We start from the raw sequence: 17,801 nt of genomic DNA, 5'->3' as shown, positions 1-17,801 counted from the left end.
GTTACCACTTCGTTAACTTTAGTAGGTACCTAAGTTATTTAATTGATTTAGGATAAGAGTTACTGCATTTTTAGTCATTTTTAATAATTGAATTTTACGTTGAAAGTTTTTTGTGAATATATGTTTATGACAATGGTGTTGCCGTATTCAAATAAGACGGTATCTACCTGCCTGACAAAAAAGAGTAGAAATTAAAAAGTGGCAATACTGTAGTGTCGTCCCGTTTTTCTTAGATTGATTTGAAAGGGACGACACTACAGTGTTGCCACGTTTTCATTTCTACTCTTTTTTGCCAGACATACAAAATTATTAATTGTGGAGTTCTAGTAGAAACTACGATACCTCTATGAAGCCTATTTACAAAGGTAGAGGACTAAATATTTTCTAATGTTTATTATTATGAACGTTTATATATAGTTTTAAAAACAAAATTCCTCTTTAAAAGTGCTAAAAAATAAAAATGTTATTTTCGGAATCTACACCTAATATATATTTACTTTTAATTTTAAAAACATAAATGTTACCTACATACTAAGAATGCTATGTATTAAATTTTATATTTATTTTTATTATGTGATGAGGCAAAATTTAAAAAAAATAATATATAAAGGAAAATATACATATTTCAGATGAAATGCAAACGTGCACTTACCCTTGTTTAATTTCTTTTTCTCCTTCCATGAAGGTTAACCAATTTGGCTGGTTGTAGCTAGTCTTGAAGTTAATGGATAATAATAACTTTTTTTTTATGATATAGGAGGCAAACGAGCAGACGGATCACCTGATGATAAGCGCCGCCCATGGACACCCGCAACACCAGAGGGGTTGTAAGTGCGTTGCTGGCCTTTAAGATGGGAGTACGCTCTTTTCTTGAAGGTTTGAAGGTCGTATCGGTCCGGAAAAAAGGAGTGTACAGGTTTTTAAAGGGTCGGCAACGCGCGTGTAATATCTCCGGTGTTGCAGGCGTCCATAGGCTACGGTAACTGCTTACCATCAGGCGGGCCGTATGCTTGATTGTTGATTGCCACCGACGTGGTATAAAAAAAAATACCGCAGGCGACAGTTCATTCCACAGTTTAGCTGTGCGAGGCAGGAAGTTTCTGGAGAAACGCACAGTTGAAGACTGCCAACCATCTAAGTGGTGAGGAATTGAGGATGGTAATGTTGTCACGTAGGACGATGGCGAAAAGAAATGGCGCGCTGTGGCAGTAATCCGAACAATTCCTCGGAGCACTCCCCGTTATACATGCGATAGAAAATGCAAAGCGAGGCTACATCTCTCTCTACGCAGCGCCAAGGAGTCAAGCCGTTCCGAAATATCTATGGGTTCTCAGGCCGAAGGAGTGGATGATACACAATATTTAGATGATATTAAATTCAAAATCCGAGTCGCCAAATGTGTTGTTATTGCCAAGACCGTAAACATTTGTAGACTCTAAGTACAGATATTTTGTACATTGAGGTAAAGATTGCGTGCATATGAGGAGTCAAAGGGCCTACCGCCAACGATAATCGTTATCTGCCTGTCTCGGCAAGAGCGATTGAAAGTCAGATAACGATGTTCGATGATAGCGGTGGCGGCCGTGGGCCTTAAGATGTACCTAAGTGTGCGAATGCGGAGCGCAATTGGGTTCGCGAAAGCGAAATTGCGAATAAAATTGTCTTATAGTCTGTCAAACAACTTTGGCAGTAAAAAAGGCGCGAAATTCAAATTTTCTATGGCACGATAACCCGCGTCGCACCTACATTTTTTTTTAAATTTGCCGCTTATTTCTACTGACGGAAATGGCTTGACAGACTAGGAGACTAAAGAAGTAAGGCTGCTACTCAGAATAATAGTTATTATTCTGAGGGGTGCTATTCCATCTGTCCAATGTGCATTGCGTCTCACTCTCTCATTAAGCAAAATGTGAGACGCAAATACACATTGGAGCAAGATATTGGACAGATGGAATACTGGAATACCATCCTAAACAAAGTTTCGAGTCTTTCGAGATATGTTCGAGATCTAAATTTTTAGATGCTTAACCGACTCACCGGATTTGTCACGAGAATTTATATTAATTAGACAACTTAGAAATCTATAAACTATGGATGGTATAGAAAGGATGCCAATCTCTTATGGCAGAATTGTTGCAAAAGTGACCGCTTTCAGCTTTAAATAATAGTTCCTAATCTCTTGATGGCACTAGTTAGGCTCTGGGACATGAGTATAACATGAACCATATAAGGCAACAAATAACCCGACCAAATTACGTAGGTTGTTTTTGGTAGTATTTCGGTGTATGGTGGCGCCGCCTAATTACTGTTTTTTTATGGACACTTTTCATACATCTCTATGTTATGTGTATTTGGCTCCTTTATATAGTCTCCATACTATAAACGAAAAGCACAGAACTAGGATGACATATGCATAAATTTTAGGTCTGTGACCCAGCGGATCTTGGAGAACGCAGCACATTTCTAATCTTTACATGAGGACGGAAAATTGTCCTAATGCTAAACCTCCGGCGTAATAGGCGTCCAATCGCAACATGTCGCGCGAGTGACTAAAACAAGTGAGTCTAAACCGTAAAGTGATTTAATAGTATATAACCACTGAGTACAGACCAATATATGGGCCCTCCACACTCATGCACGAATCACGGCGCGAAGCCGCGAACGCGAGTGTGGAGTCTAGTTCGCTATTCAGCGAAATCGACTCCACATTCGCGTTCGCGGCTTCGCGCCGTGATTCGCGCATGAGTGTGGAGGGCCCTGTACAGACTTATTCCAAATTTCGCGCCTAGTTAAGCCAGAGATATTTCTTTTAGTTCATAATTGTTCTCAACAAGGGAAGTAGCCCAAACAGCCATAAACCATAAACTTTTTTTCATGTTTATATCAATATCTCATATTATTATATAATTTGCTACTTAATATTTGAATTCGTAAAATATAATTACTAGAATAGTTATCACTTATTTTACGCTTAAAGACGCTAAAGTTATCTTGGATTATTTATTACTTTCAATGTTGCCACAGCTGGCCATCTGAGAGAGAGAGCGTAGATAAAAATTAAATTCCTCATGTGCGTGTGTAGGTAGAATAGGTTCAATCTAAATTTTATAAGTAATTTGTATTATAAAGAAAGATTTAACTTTGTTGATGCGTTATTCTATATATTTTTTGGTATCTAAGGATTGCGAAGAAATACAGTCTGCAACAAATTCCACCCAAGATTACTGAGTTCACCTAAATACAGATCTGCGTCTATCGCAATATGGCCGTCCTGTAATGATTCGGTGGTCAGTGATATTATTGTGATTTCATCTCCTACGAACAATCAACATGGAACTGCGAGTCGGTAACAAATACCGACTGGGTCGTAAGATCGGTTCGGGGTCTTTTGGAGATATATACCTTGGTAAGTGTGAGCTGAGATTATTGTAAACAAAGAAAAACTGATGATAGTGGGCCAGCTGCGATTTTTTTGTTTCGAATTAACTAGTTATTTCATTTTGTGTTAGATACTGTGTAATCTTGAGGTCATCTTAATTCCTTGCTTAAGAATATTAGAATTCAAATGGGTATCTGTTTAACCATGATGAGCTTGATAATGCAAATCTTTTCCCAGCTTAATCTAATCTACTCATTCAGCTTCAAATTTACATTAACTTTGAGATGAAACTTAAACTTCAATGCAGGTTTACGGCTACTAAGCATACACATTTCTACTTACAGGCACCAATATTGTAACTAGAGAAGAGGTAGCTATCAAATTAGAATGCATCAAGACAAGGCATCCACAACTACACATAGAAAGCAAATTTTACAAACTAATGCAAGGAGGAAGTGAGTAAAACTGATTGGTGTACTTTATTATGTGCTAACTTAGATACTATTTATATTCATAAATACTTAATTTCATAGAATGTAATTGCTTGCCATGATTTATTTATTCTGCATCAGACCATATAATATGACCAGTCTTAATAGTACTGTAGTTTAGGTGTATTAAAATGACTAAATAGATAACTTCACACTTCTGTTAATTTTTGTTAAATATAATATAAACCCTAAAAAACAAGCCACTGGCTGCATATTACCAACCCCTGCAATACATAAAATACATTAACATATTTTTTCGTATTATCAAATTGCGGGACCAAATGCCTACTATGCTTGTATGCATCCAATATTGCTTTGATTATGATTTAAAAACTAAGTGTTTTTTTTACATGTTCGTTGTGGCAATTAGTGTAACTCGCATTTAACCATACTTTGTATCAGGTCATTTAGCCCGGTACCACAGTGAGCGTGTTTAATGTGATCACCTAAGTTATTATTGTTAATTGGCAAATCATTTAACTAGTCTTACAAATACGAAAACAGTGTAACAGCTTATAGGTACAAGTATTAACAATCTGCCAAAATATAAATCCCTTAATAGTATGTATTATATTATACCACCAATACCAATATGTAATACCAGTATGTAGTATTTTTTTAACAACATACATATGATGGCACCTTTTAATAATTATTTTTTCTCAGTTGGTATACCTGCTATCAAATGGTGTGGATCAGAAGGTGACTACAACGTTATGGTAATGGAGCTGTTAGGCCCATCCTTAGAAGACTTGTTTAACTTCTGCTCTCGCCGCTTCTCCCTCAAGACTGTTCTCCTCCTAGCTGATCAGCTGATTACTCGTATTGAAGACATACATTACAGGAATTTCATTCATAGGTTTGTATTATAAAAATATTTTCTATTTTGTAATATGCCATGTTGGTTAATGGAATACACCTTAGTGTATAATAAGGTCCAACATACAAGAAAACTGGCAGTTAAATTTAAACACAACAGTGTTGAAATTATGGTTAATATTCTTTGGTTTTGAAATAGAACAAAACATAAGATATGCAACTCTGTTCTAATAAAAAATGGTTTAGATTACTTCAATAGTAGGTTATTAGTAAAAAAATATAGTGTTTATCGCTGGTAAAACACTGTTACAAAAAATAGACTACCTAAAGGTACACTTTATGTTATCTCTGGTAATGGCAATACATTTGTCTGCATTGCAGGTCAACTAGGGTTATTGATAACTTGGTTTTCTTACGCACAATAATAAGTCATGACACATTAGTGGTATCACTGCATTTCTTGTATAGGTACAATAGCTACATGGTAATACATATATAGATACTAATCAAATTATTATTTATGAATTTACGGGTCTCATTTCATATGATAATGACTTGACATACCTATGCAGCAGTAATGGCTAATGGACATTTTAGGTAATAAACTTAAAGGGAACATAGGCACTGGTTAAGGTCTTAATTTGAAGATGAGCCTGCCATAGTAATCTTTAAAAAAAAGTTTTAGAAAATGCGCTTTGTATGTTGATTCAAAACAATAATTACATAGGTATTTATTTTTTTCTTTACAGAGATATCAAACCAGATAACTTTTTGATGGGATTAGGTAAAAAAGGGAATTTAGTGTATATAATAGATTTCGGCTTAGCAAAGAAGTACAAAGACCCACGCACTCTGCAGCATATTCCATACAGAGAAAACAAGAACTTAACAGGTATGTATAGATGTGGTAATTAACCCCTATGTAGCATGTTTTTATAAGTACATACACAATAAGACATATATCATTGTCTGAGTACCTATAACACAAGCCTCCTTGGGCTTACCGTGGGACTTAGTCAATCTGTGTAAGAATGTTCTTTAATATTTATTTATTTATTCCCAGTTTCTAATAACGCATACACTTACATATTTTATTGACTATTCAATGTTAAGGTAATCAAATCATTAAGGAAACAATGCAATCTAATTCAGTTTGGGTGTTTTTATAGATAAATACCTATATTTAAACTCCTGAAGGGTAACACATTCACTTGATCCTTAACTAGTGTCTGCTAATATATCATTCTCCCGCCTGCCAGGTACCGCAAGGTATGCATCCATCAACACTCACCTGGGCATCGAGCAGTCGCGCCGCGACGACCTGGAGTCGCTGGGCTATGTGCTCATGTACTTCAACCGCGGCAGTCTGCCCTGGCAGGGGCTTAAGGCCGCCACTAAGCGCCAGAAGTATGAGAGAATATCCGAGAAGAAACTGTCCACGCCCTTTGACGAGCTATGTAAAGTAAGTGTAGTAATGAAGAAGTGAATTGGCTTGAACCCCTTACCGCATGTTGTTCCATATACGGGTGTAAAAAAACTAGTGGGGATCCGTTTAAGGGCATATTCGCTATCGTTTTCTCATTAGGAAAGCGTAGAACAAAATTTTTGGCCTTTGTGTGGAAGGTTTTTTTTTTCTTCTACCCTTTCCTAGTCAGAACACGATACCGAAACATACCCTTAATTAAACTGATCCCCACTAGTTTTGTTTTACCTTTTAAATTTACTCTATTGACAGTTATTCAAGTTCAAATTTAAACAAAATTCTATACGTCATGCAGTAACAGGTTAAGACAGGAAAGTTATGGTCAGGCACAGGGTAGCGTGTCACCGCTAGGTGTGGTTACTAATGATTACGGGCGGCCTCATGCTTTGGAAGGCATATAATGTTTTGTTATTTATTGGTCTTTGTTGTTCAATACAAACAATCGATTAATTAAATAAAAAAGGCATCCAATTTGACCTTATAACATCTATTTTCAGAACCACCCGATCGAGTTCCAACTATACCTGAAGTACTGCCGACGGCTGCGCTTCGAAGAGCGGCCCGACTACAGTCACCTGCGGCAGCTGTTCCGCACGCTGTTCCACCGGCAGGGCTTTACCTACGACTATGTGTTCGACTGGAATATGCTCAAGTTCGGTAAGTACCGACTATACATAAAGTACAGCCGACGGCTGCGCTTCGAGGAGCGGCCCGACTACAGCCACCTGCGGCAGCTGTCCCGCACGCTGTTCCACCGGCAGGGCTTCACCTACGACTATGTGTTCGACTGGAATATGCTCAAGTTCGGTAAGTACCGACTATACATAAAGTACAGCCGACGGCTGCGCTTCGAGGAGCGGCCCGACTACAGCCACCTGCGGCAGCTGTCCCGCACGCTGTTCCACCGGCAGGGCTTCACCTACGACTATGTGTTTGACTGGAAGCCTAATGTATACCTAAAGAACAGTTCGTTGATAGCTATTGTTTACTAAGGTAGCAAAACGTACCTAAACTATGGCTCCACAACTTGTAATCATCAGTCATTCTTTATGAGAGGTTTTACTGACTCAAAAATCAAGATGCCAAAAAACGGTTGCTGATTATATTTATTTTGTACGAAGCAAAGCAACCATAACATAAAGCAATCACTTTTAAAGGAATCTTGCCTTTTAAAAACTGTAGTTCATGAATAATTGAATTTGAAACTATGTATATGTGTAATTGTGTATACCTTCACTAGGGTCCACGTTACTGCGGGAACGGTAATGCTACAGGATTTTTATCTACATACGTAGTTGGGTAATAAGTTCTGTCACAAAAGATTTTTACTGGTTAAAAAGTTATAGGTACAGATCCCTTATTTTTCATATATATGGGTTTTAAGCTTATTTCATGCTGAATTACTTACAATATAATTTAACGTAATTTGCTGTCTCAGTTTTGCATAATTCTATGTAATATTCGAAAAAAGCAAAAACATGCCAAAATACGCGGCCTCTTCAAGGTGATTTTGATCCGTATTTTTTTTTCTTTAGATATATATATATGTATAATTGATGTGTATTAAACTGCCAAAATTGCAAATGTACATGTTTGACCAAACCTACTCGTTGGATGGCAGTTAAAAATCATCGTGTTGCTGAAAAGTACCCTAAGTTTGAAGGGTACTAGCTGAAGTACAGACTTGCCGGAGAACTAAATGCTGGTGATAAAATCACGTTCTAATTGGTTCTAATATAGTAGATTCATACAAATAAACAATTGTGTTGTTTATTAATGTGACACTGATTTTTACTCCCTTTTGTAAACCATTATTTTTCACAATCCAGCCGCGTATTCGCGTCTTAACGACAATCCCAAACTAAACAAGTAGTAAATAAAGGCGTGATCAAAATTTTAAATTACTTATTATAATACGTTTTGATCAGTCAGTATAAAACAAGCTTTCAAATCATGGCTAACTTTTTTATTAAAAGCTTTGTATTACATTTTATCAGTCAAAACCTTTGTGACAGAAGTTATGACCTGACTAAGTATTTACATACTTCTACAATACTTCCAGATGACCTAACATGGTTGCGCTTTTTTCCTCATAAGTACAAAAGTGACGTAGGATACGATAGACGATAAAGCGCAACCATATTATCTGTATAGCTGTTTGATTACCAATACGAACTTGTATTTAACTTATTTTGACTATAGGAGGCCAACGCGGCAACTACCAGGCTGCAGCCAATGACCGCACGCTTCGTCGTCATGAACCAAATCAAGAACAAGAAACAAGTAAGTCAATTTTGACTCAAAGGGTTCATTTGGATATAGAATTTAGCCCTCATTTGCTTTTAGGTTTATTCATAAATATTCATATTTCGTTGGGAATAGTTAGATTCCTTAACCTGTACCAACTTAGAGTGTTGTTGGGTCTCGACAGTTTTGGGATACCAGTACTCGCCAAACATCTTAAAAGTCGGTGAGGGGTTTTGGATCTGAACAATAATGGAAACGAAGAAAGATTTCTTTACATCTCGGGTCGCCCTTTGAACTTCGAATTCCTCCGAAGCTAAAATTCTATGTAACCGATTGCAGAGTAAAGTTAAGCGCGCGGTGGTTTTATGCGATAGACGCAGCGTTAAACGCATGCGTCAACGGAACGTAGGAAAAACGAGAATGCGCTTACCGCTGCGTTTACCGCGTAAAACAATGTACTGTCATTAAATTGTCTGGTGTAAAATAGGTGTGCGGCAAACGCATTGCGTTTAACGCTGCGTTTATCACGTAAAATAACCTTGCGCTTTAACGTGTTGTGTGTCTGTGTTTGTCGGCAGCGGCGGGCGCAGCGGGGCAGCCGAGCACGACGGTGGCGGCCATCTCGGAGTGGCGGTGAGGGGTGGCGGCCCGGCGTCCGGCGCCCGGCGCCCAGTACGTACACGTGCACATAGTGGATCACGTGTTAGACTAACATTTTCTATGCGTTCACGTTGTAATGTTCATTTTTTCAATCGCGGGACCTCCCGGGTCTTTGAGTATGAAATTGACGATTTTTTTCTTTTTGTCCTTCGGCTGCGGACTGCGGATTACGTTACGTTCGAAAATGCTTATTGTTTGATAAGTGGAGTGGATTTGCTTTTTGTATATAATGAAGAGTATAAAATATCTTAATTTGGTTATCGGATCAGAGTGAAGATGAAGGGAAAAGTGTTGTTTTACGTTTTTTCCTTATTTAAGAATTTTAAATTATGCGTGATTGTCCGGCGTTTTTAAATTGAAAACGATCTCAATTTGATTAAATTGTACGGAGACACAGTTTTCTGAAACGACAATTTCATACTTTTAGACGTTATTTTATGCTCAGTTGTAATGTAATGTAGTAGAGGCGGTCGGATCGCTTCGCGGGATGGCGGGTGGCGAAGCGCGAGTGTGCGTGTGTTGCGACACCTGCTCCTCTTGCGCCGCCCGAGGATGTGGATCATCTCCCGCCAGATTGAATATCCCCTGTAGAAGGACCGCGTCCCGAAAGTATTAAAGTGCAATATAATAGATATAATTAATGTCATTAACGGGTCTAACGCGATTAAATTTCATTATTTTACCGTCGCGTTGGACCCGTTAATGACATTAATTATGTGTACAAAACGCGAGAGTTTAAAGTGTTATATTGCAATATGATAGGTCTGTCGCGCCCCCGAATGACAATTTCATTTTATTTTATTTAATGATCCGAGGGCAAATGTGAACCGAAAGTTTCGATTGAAATTACTTGTAGCACGCCCGAGAACTGGCCGAGAGTTATGTGGTTATCTTGAGAATGATTTGAAGCGGTTGAAATTTATTTTGCTGTTAAGAAACAGTCTTCCATGTTTATTTATTCGTGTCCTTTGCTAAAATCTTCGCATGAACTTAACATTCTATTGTACCGTTTTTCTGGCCAACTATAAAAAAATGCTTTGAGGTATTTGAAAAAAAAAACATCTAACAAAGAATAAACTGCAGGGCTTCGTCACTTTTTCTTTAATATATGACATCTATTTCAGTTTATACTTTATATATAGTAGTGTGACTACATACTTAAAACACAAATCAAAAATATTTAATAAAATAATTTGATTTGTTCCCAAAGTTGTGCTAATAAAGTGCAAATCTATTTTCTTTCAAACAACATGTTTTTCTAAATTAAATGTGGGTTGGATTTATGTTTTGTATTCCGTAGTATGTGTACTACACTTACCTACAACATGATGAATTTAAGTAACCACAGTGTTTCTAGTTACTGAACAAAAACTTCATGATCTCATCTTGATTACCAAATTGACGATTTGTTCTGACTCGTGAACTGGTTACCAAATCTATCTTTAAACTAGACAATTAATGAACGTACAATATGCTTAAACGCGTTGTATTTACGTATAAATAATTGGTCCTTAAAAGTGGTTACACTAATTAGTTTTTTTAATTCTAATTCCCTTACAATCTTGCGCGGTTTTTATCTTTGACATTTAATGACACTCGCCAAAAATTGTAAATGCCAAGAATTGAAGAATTGTATAGGACAAGATAAATCAATTAAAATGATATAGCCGGTCAAACAAGTTAGTCAGTAGAAAAAGGTGCGAAATTCAAATTTTTTATGGGACGATAACCCTTCGCGCCTACATTTTTTAAATATGCCCCTCTTTTTTATTGACGGAAATTGCTTGACAGAGTATAGCTTTGATCTTGTACATTTTTAACGCAATGTCATGGTTGTTATTGGGATAGGTACAACTGGCCTGGTCTCTTGGCGTCGCTGGCGAGCAAATAGTTACTTTAGTCAACATTCGTCTCACTGCATCTTACTTTCATAATCCAAAACTTCCTTTCTTTACGATAATCTTCTTCAATTAACTACTGGAAGGCAGTTTGAACAGAATTTATATGCAGAATTTTAATATAAAGTAAGTTGTGCAATATTAATACGGTTTTTGGTAGATTTTCATCAAGCAAGAGATTCCGCTCACCACCAATATATAGAACGAAATTTGTAAATATATCATAAGAACCGCGTGTAAACGATATTGTGCGCTCTCAGTATGTTCATGCGATGGATGTATCATTTAATCATACTGAAAAGACGAGTAAACCGGAATGGACCACACTTTTTTATGTGACTGAGAATTAGGTTCAATTTTGTGTAAATATTATAATTAGACTTGTGTTGGGTTAAAAAAAAGTTTCAAGATATTAAGCGTTTAGTTTTTAAATCATTATATATAGTGGATATCGTAATGACGAGCACTTCGGGTCCTAACCCCTCCAATGGTTTTAGTTTGAACAGTAGTCTGGCACGTTTTGGCTGCATGTATATTTTAGTTGACACAACAGGGTATGTATTGGCATTTTTGATTTAGGTAAACAGTCGGTGAATGGGAGACACATTGACGAGGTACCTATCTGTCACTGCCAAATAAAAACTCCAGTACTCGTAATTATTGTCGGGGCTGATGAAATATTTTTGTCAGCCATTGTGTAATCATATAAATTGAATGTATTCCTGGCGCTAATTCTTTGGTACCCATCTCTCACTGTTTTCGGACGGTATCAAAGTTTAACATAACTCAATGTTTTTCGTAGATATTTTGTAGTCGAGAAGTGCGTGAATAAAATATCCAAATAAGTTTTATGATATTGTGTTACTAATTCTTATGTTAATATAGTAGTTCATGATATCTGTTGTCCATTTTATTATAACATTTATAACAAGGGCAATGCCGAAAACTCGTAGTTCTTGTATTTCACCAAGACGTTGACCCTAACGTTTATTATTATGACATTTATGACGCTAAACTGTTATTTTGTTAAAGCGTGACGTCTTTGGTGAGATAAGAGAAGTATATTTCCAGTGACATCACGGCGCCGCTGCACCCGCATTATGTAAGAGTGCGTTCCAACAGACGAAAGATTTGGACTTAATTTTGTATATAATAATATAAGAAACTTAGATAAGCTGACACACTGTTTTTTACAATATCTTAGGTAATAGTGGTAAATACATAACTGTTGTAGCGATAATTAATGCCTTCCAAATTATTTTGCTGTTATTGTACACATACCTTTGATTGCGTCTAATTCTGTGTAGTAGCCTGTTGCGTGCTGCGTGTAAATATTATTGATTTATATTCGTTATGGTAATGATCTGTCGATTTTTTACGCCCGCGAATTGCTGCGCTCAGACAAAATAAACCGCCGCTAAATCAATATAATTGTAACAGGGTCATTCTCTGAGAATATGTCTGCGGTTGCCTCTAATTGTCACGACTCTTTCCATACATTTTGTATGGATCGCGGCAATTAGACCGCAGACATATTTTTTGAGAATGGCCCAACTGAGAAAACAAGTCTTCTTGCAACGTACATGCAATACGTTTATATATAATGGCTTAACTGTTTATATGTGTCTCATGTACTCATGTAAACCTTCGCATGGGTGACGATTGAACGACATGTGAAGTACTGTGCAATCATATTACCTACATTATGTAACGACGACTTGATACGGCTCGATTTATCTAGTACTGACGCATTTAGATAACAAAATATAAACACAAACTTCCTAACAAATTATTCGAACTGAATATTCACTATCTAAAACTAGTAACAACAATTATATTTCTTCGAGTATACCAGAGTGTTTCTTTAATTTATATATGATATGTATGATGTCGTGTATTTTGTTCTTTATAAATACATAAATTATGCTAGCCTGTATAGCTTAGCATATGCATTACATATACCTATATAAATTGTTATGCTTGCATTGTTTCCAATGTCCAGTATGTATTTAATTCCTTTGGCACAATAAACAGTAAATAATAATACTCTTTTATTTAGCAACATCATACATGTATCCATTTATTTATAGTAGGTACAATTAGAAATAATGGTAGCCATATCATTAAACCTCGTTCAATAGTGACTTGGACTGTAATCAAAACAAACTGCTTATTTTATTAACCACTGAACTGGGGAACCAGTAACCGACAAAATAAGGATAGGAATCCGATTTCTTAATGTGGCAACACTGCAATAGCTGCACAGTGTTGCCGTATTGGGAGATCGGTGTCCATTTATTATTTTCATAGATAAAGAACAGAAGTGTGTTACTGGTTCCCTGTCGGTCATTGGTGCCACTACGTTACGAAAACAAGGTAGCTATCTATAGGCTCCTACAATTAAATTGGATTTAAAATGCAAATGAGTTTATGTCGCTAAGAATCCTCCATCCACCGGCAACTGAACGCCGGTGATCATAGTGGCTCGGCTGCTGAGCAGGAATAGCACTGTATTCACCACCTCCTCCACCTCGCCAAACCTATGGATAGAACAAAAACTAACTCCCATCATATTCATAAAACCATTCTGAATATACAGTAAAGCTACTACATAGTTGGACCAAGCTAACTTTGTACCATATAAGAAACGTCGTTTTCATAGAAATGTGACGTTCATAGCTACAACTCCCACACTTTGTCATTGCAACTACAATTTACGACGTGCCTAAGGGCCGGTACAGACGGACTGCAACTTGTATGGGAACTGCAACGTCGATGCGCAGCTCCCATACAAGTTGCAGGTTGCAGCCCGTCTATACCGGCCCTTAATAAATAAAATAAAAAGCCTTCTAATTCCCGCTAAATTATTACAGATACATAATTAACGATTTCTTTCTTTATGATGCTTAGTAAAAAAATAATTGTTTTTTGCCTAAATACTAATTTTTGGGTTGTTAGTTATTTATAAATATTTACTAAATAATTTGTATGTAACAGGAACCCCTCTCAGGTGAAGGCCTCTTCCAAAGTTTGCCATTTTGATCGGTCTAGTGCGTTTGATGCCAGTTTGGTCCAGCTATTTTTATGATGTCCTCGTCCCAGCTACCGTACCGGCCCTTAACTAGTGCAAATTATTGTAGTCGCAAAGATGTCCGCTGAAGTAGGTGGCACTGTACGGTCTCGTTAATTATGTAGTAAATAGCAGTACAAGTGCGTTTGAATATTCATTTACCACATGGCGCGGTATAACGCCATCTAGTTTAGCTGTTTAATTGGCGTCTACAATATTTTGCACTACTTTTTTTGTGATGAAACAGCATACCTTTGTTAATAACGGCATTAGATTCTTTATTCTCGTTAAAAAAGTTAGCACGATACTACAAAATCTTTTTCATAAATTAGTCAAAATATAGGTATCTTATGCTAGCAGTTTTACACACTATAAATTACCTTCCCAATGGTATTTTAGCGAGCAAGTTGCCCGCCTTGACGGGGTCGGCCCACACGCGGCGCCCCAGCTCCGACATCACCGCGGTAGGGTTGACGGTGCTCACGCGGATCCCGTGCTGACCCAGTTCCAGGGACATCACACGCGTCATTGAGTCGACGGCGCTCTTTGAAGCGCAGTAGGCGACGTGATTTGGTAGGGCTGCCTGTGTTTTACAAATAAATTATTTATAATGAAACAACAATTAGTTTAGTGGTTGACTGGTAGAGAATGCCTTATGGCATTAAGTCCGCCATTTGTACTTATAATTTTATGTGCAATAAAGTTTAAATAAATAAATAATAAATTAGTAAGTAGGTATCTTATATTATTATTTCGGGGTAGTGTTGTTAAAAGACTAGTCTTTAAGACTTTTGAACCTTAACGACTCGCGATCCTTTAAGGCTCAACCTTTGAAAGCTAGAGCGTTAAAGGTTTGCTCACAAAGCGGTTTAGAACCTTAACGACTCAAACTTTTTATGACTTGTCAAAATGAAGTCTAAGACTCGGGCCTCATAGGGAACTAGCTTTTTAGCTTAAGCTCAAGCCCCCGAACCTTAAAAGCTTGTGTCAAGCTTAGAGCTCATACGTTGAGCTCTCTTTGCAGAAATTATTTTTGTGTAGAGAATTTACGAATATTATAATATACCTATCTATATCTGAGGAGTAACTTAACATCAGTTAACGCATTTACTGCCTGCAACGTATACAGGTTGGACCATTTAGAACCGTGACTCGGTTGCGTATGTACATACAGATACATTTTCTATGAAACTATATTTTAAAATTTTCCCGTTCCGTTCCGTCCTATATGAGTGAGTCATAAGAAATAAAAATAAAAGTATTTAAAAAAATATTTATTACTTAATTAAGACTGGGTGATTACTTGAACCGCTTAAACGTTTTAACTTTTAACCGCCTCCGCTATTGACTAATTCATGAATGCAAACTAAACAACTAAGAGACAAAAAAACAAAACGGTTTCTGCAGAACTGTAAAAATGCCGCGGCATACATTTATGGACTGACAGACAGACGAACGGACAGACATGGCGAAACTATAAGGGTTCCTAGTTGACTATACGGAACTCTAAAAACGCGATGTCATAATTATCTTTTTCTGTTTTTCCCTATTTCACAACAACGTATTAAATTTCACCCTACCCTATAGCATAGGTTGATCTTATTTGTTAAAAGGTTTTACTTTTTGCTCCAAACCTTTACTGCTAAAAACCTTACAGACTTAAAACCTGTAAAGCTTAGAAGGCTTTAAAGCTTGAGGCCAAAAGACTCGAGGATTCTTTGCTCGTAAGCAGCAACACGTACTCTTAGTTCGAGTCGTTAAGGTTCGAGGCTTCAAGGCTCAGCAGTCGCGACTCAAGTCTTGTAGTTTACGCCTCAAAGCTTAAATCCACAACACTATTTTGGGGGCCCTTGGCAATACCTTTCCATCGCAATCGCCCCTCAAGAGCAACCTTTTGCCTACCATGCAGTTAAAGCCTGACCAGGAATATATGATCACGCGCCATGTTGCGGAATTTCACTGGAACTAAATTTTTCATACTATATGAAATGTCACCTGACTGTCACCCTATACATGAGAATGAACAGCGCCCCCTTGACAATGATCATATATTACTGGTCAGGCTTTACTAGTAAGTAAGGTTTTCTAACACGGCTACCAACAAAAGTATTGTCAGAGAATCCTTATTTTAATAACTTTAACAACTAATAAACTTGAATTAAATATTAGGTAGGTATATACATACCATTGAAGCCTTCGATGATATGTTAACAATTGAGCCCTTTATTTTGTGTTGTATCATTTTCTGTGCTACAACTTGACTAACGTTTAGAATGGCCCGAACGTTTATTGACATCGTTCTGAAAATTAATGGAAGAAGTGACGGTTTATTATTGACTTTCTTTTACGCATTGATAAAAAATATAATGAGGTATACCTATCGAAGCTAGTTGCTGTGCATTCGAGAAATGGCTCTATAATAGCGACACCAGCATTATTGACCAAGCCGTCGAACACGCCGAGCGACTCCACGGCTTTCCTTGTCGCGACCCAGTCGCATAGATCGACGCATGCCGTTTCAATTGTGGGGTATAATGACTTGAGCTTTTGTAGTTCGTCGGGCTGATTTGAAATTGTCACTACGTTGGCGCCAAGTCTCCATAGTTCAATGACAATGCCTTTTCCAATTCCTAGAAAATATGGGGAGTAAATCCAGAACTTTAAATGTTTATGCTGGAAGTCCTGCGTGGGATAGGATTTTAGGTATGTACTCGTACTAGAGGTCAAACCATACTACGATTGCCATCTAGATATACGAAAAGGTACACGATTGCCAAGACAGTCTCGTATCTAAACAAAACATGTTGGTAAATATAAGTTATAAGGAGTAGATGGCAGAAATCCCTTCTATCTTGTACATTGCAGAAACCGAACCTGCTGCGCAAGAAATAAAGTACACTTTCCCTATCACTCACTTTCTTAACACTTTTTTTTCTTTCTATGTATAGTCTATAGAACCCAATAAAATTTTATAAAACCACTGCTTAGAATAAGTTTAAAAGTGGAAAAATTATTGCCTCGGGGTGGCCGTTTAAGAAGTGTAACGCTCTTACGGTAGATGACGCTAGGGTCCCCTAGACCCATATAGTGGGAAGATTTGTTGACTATGGATGAGGTCTTGGTGGCTTAGTTGGCAGAGCGCTGGAGTATTGATCCAGAGGCAAGTCTCACACAAGGATTTTTCCACTTTTAAATCTATTCTAAGCTTAATCGCATCGTTCACAGACGTGTCTGCTTGTTACAAATTAATCAGCATCAGTTATACTTAGTTCTAACAGCAACATTCTAAAGTACAGAACTCTACCTTGAGAACCTCCAGTCACAAGAATCCTCTTTTCCTTAAATGTATCCATCACTCGAAAATAAAATATTAACAGGCTGTTCGGACAAGTCACAAGTGAATAAAAGCAGTAGGTAGAATGATGTAAGTATCATCATAATGTAAGTTAAGTTGTGTTTATCTTGCTGGACAATTTACTGTGCGATAACATTGTGTAACCTTTCACACAAATCAAGTATTGTGTCAAAAGAAGGATGACCTTAGCTGAATTTTTTTTTTTAGGTAGGTACTTTGCTCTGCCCGAGAATCCCGATACTTTATATATTTTATCCTCTTCTTAAATTAAGTTAAATGTTATTAAATCGGCCCTTCCCTGCGCTACTAAATCCGTACCAGCCTTTATTCCCCATAGGGGTGATTCCCAACATAAATAATCTCCTTTTATGTACCATGTTAATCCAATTTCAATATATC

At 37.2% G+C, this 17,801-nt stretch overlaps 2 protein-coding genes across 2 annotated transcripts; one reads left to right on the top strand and one right to left on the bottom strand.

The window, feature by feature from the left end:
- Positions 1-3,043: 3,043 nt before the first annotated feature.
- On the top strand, positions 3,044-13,021 carry LOC134744163 (casein kinase I). Its single transcript, XM_063677868.1, has 8 exons — positions 3,044-3,406; positions 3,724-3,834; positions 4,537-4,729; positions 5,439-5,581; positions 5,949-6,151; positions 6,670-6,829; positions 8,375-8,455; positions 8,998-13,021. Exons 1-8 carry the CDS (start codon positions 3,331-3,333, stop codon positions 9,054-9,056), a joined length of 1,026 nt encoding a protein of 341 aa, XP_063533938.1. The 5' UTR covers positions 3,044-3,330; the 3' UTR covers positions 9,057-13,021.
- A 115-nt stretch (positions 13,022-13,136) lies between these two features.
- LOC134744164 (L-xylulose reductase-like) lies at positions 13,137-17,432 on the bottom strand. Its single transcript, XM_063677869.1, has 5 exons — positions 17,352-17,432; positions 16,425-16,677; positions 16,233-16,347; positions 14,428-14,630; positions 13,137-13,517 (listed from the first exon to the last, which is right to left on the bottom strand). Exons 1-5 carry the CDS (start codon positions 17,398-17,400, stop codon positions 13,406-13,408), a joined length of 732 nt encoding a protein of 243 aa, XP_063533939.1. The 5' UTR covers positions 17,401-17,432; the 3' UTR covers positions 13,137-13,405.
- Between the last annotated feature and the right edge of the window lie 369 nt (positions 17,433-17,801).

Source organism: Cydia strobilella, chromosome 9, assembly GCF_947568885.1.
Source record: "Cydia strobilella chromosome 9, ilCydStro3.1, whole genome shotgun sequence".
NCBI lineage: Eukaryota > Metazoa > Arthropoda > Insecta > Lepidoptera > Tortricidae > Cydia > Cydia strobilella.
This window is presented reverse-complemented; position numbering and strand designations above follow the sequence as displayed.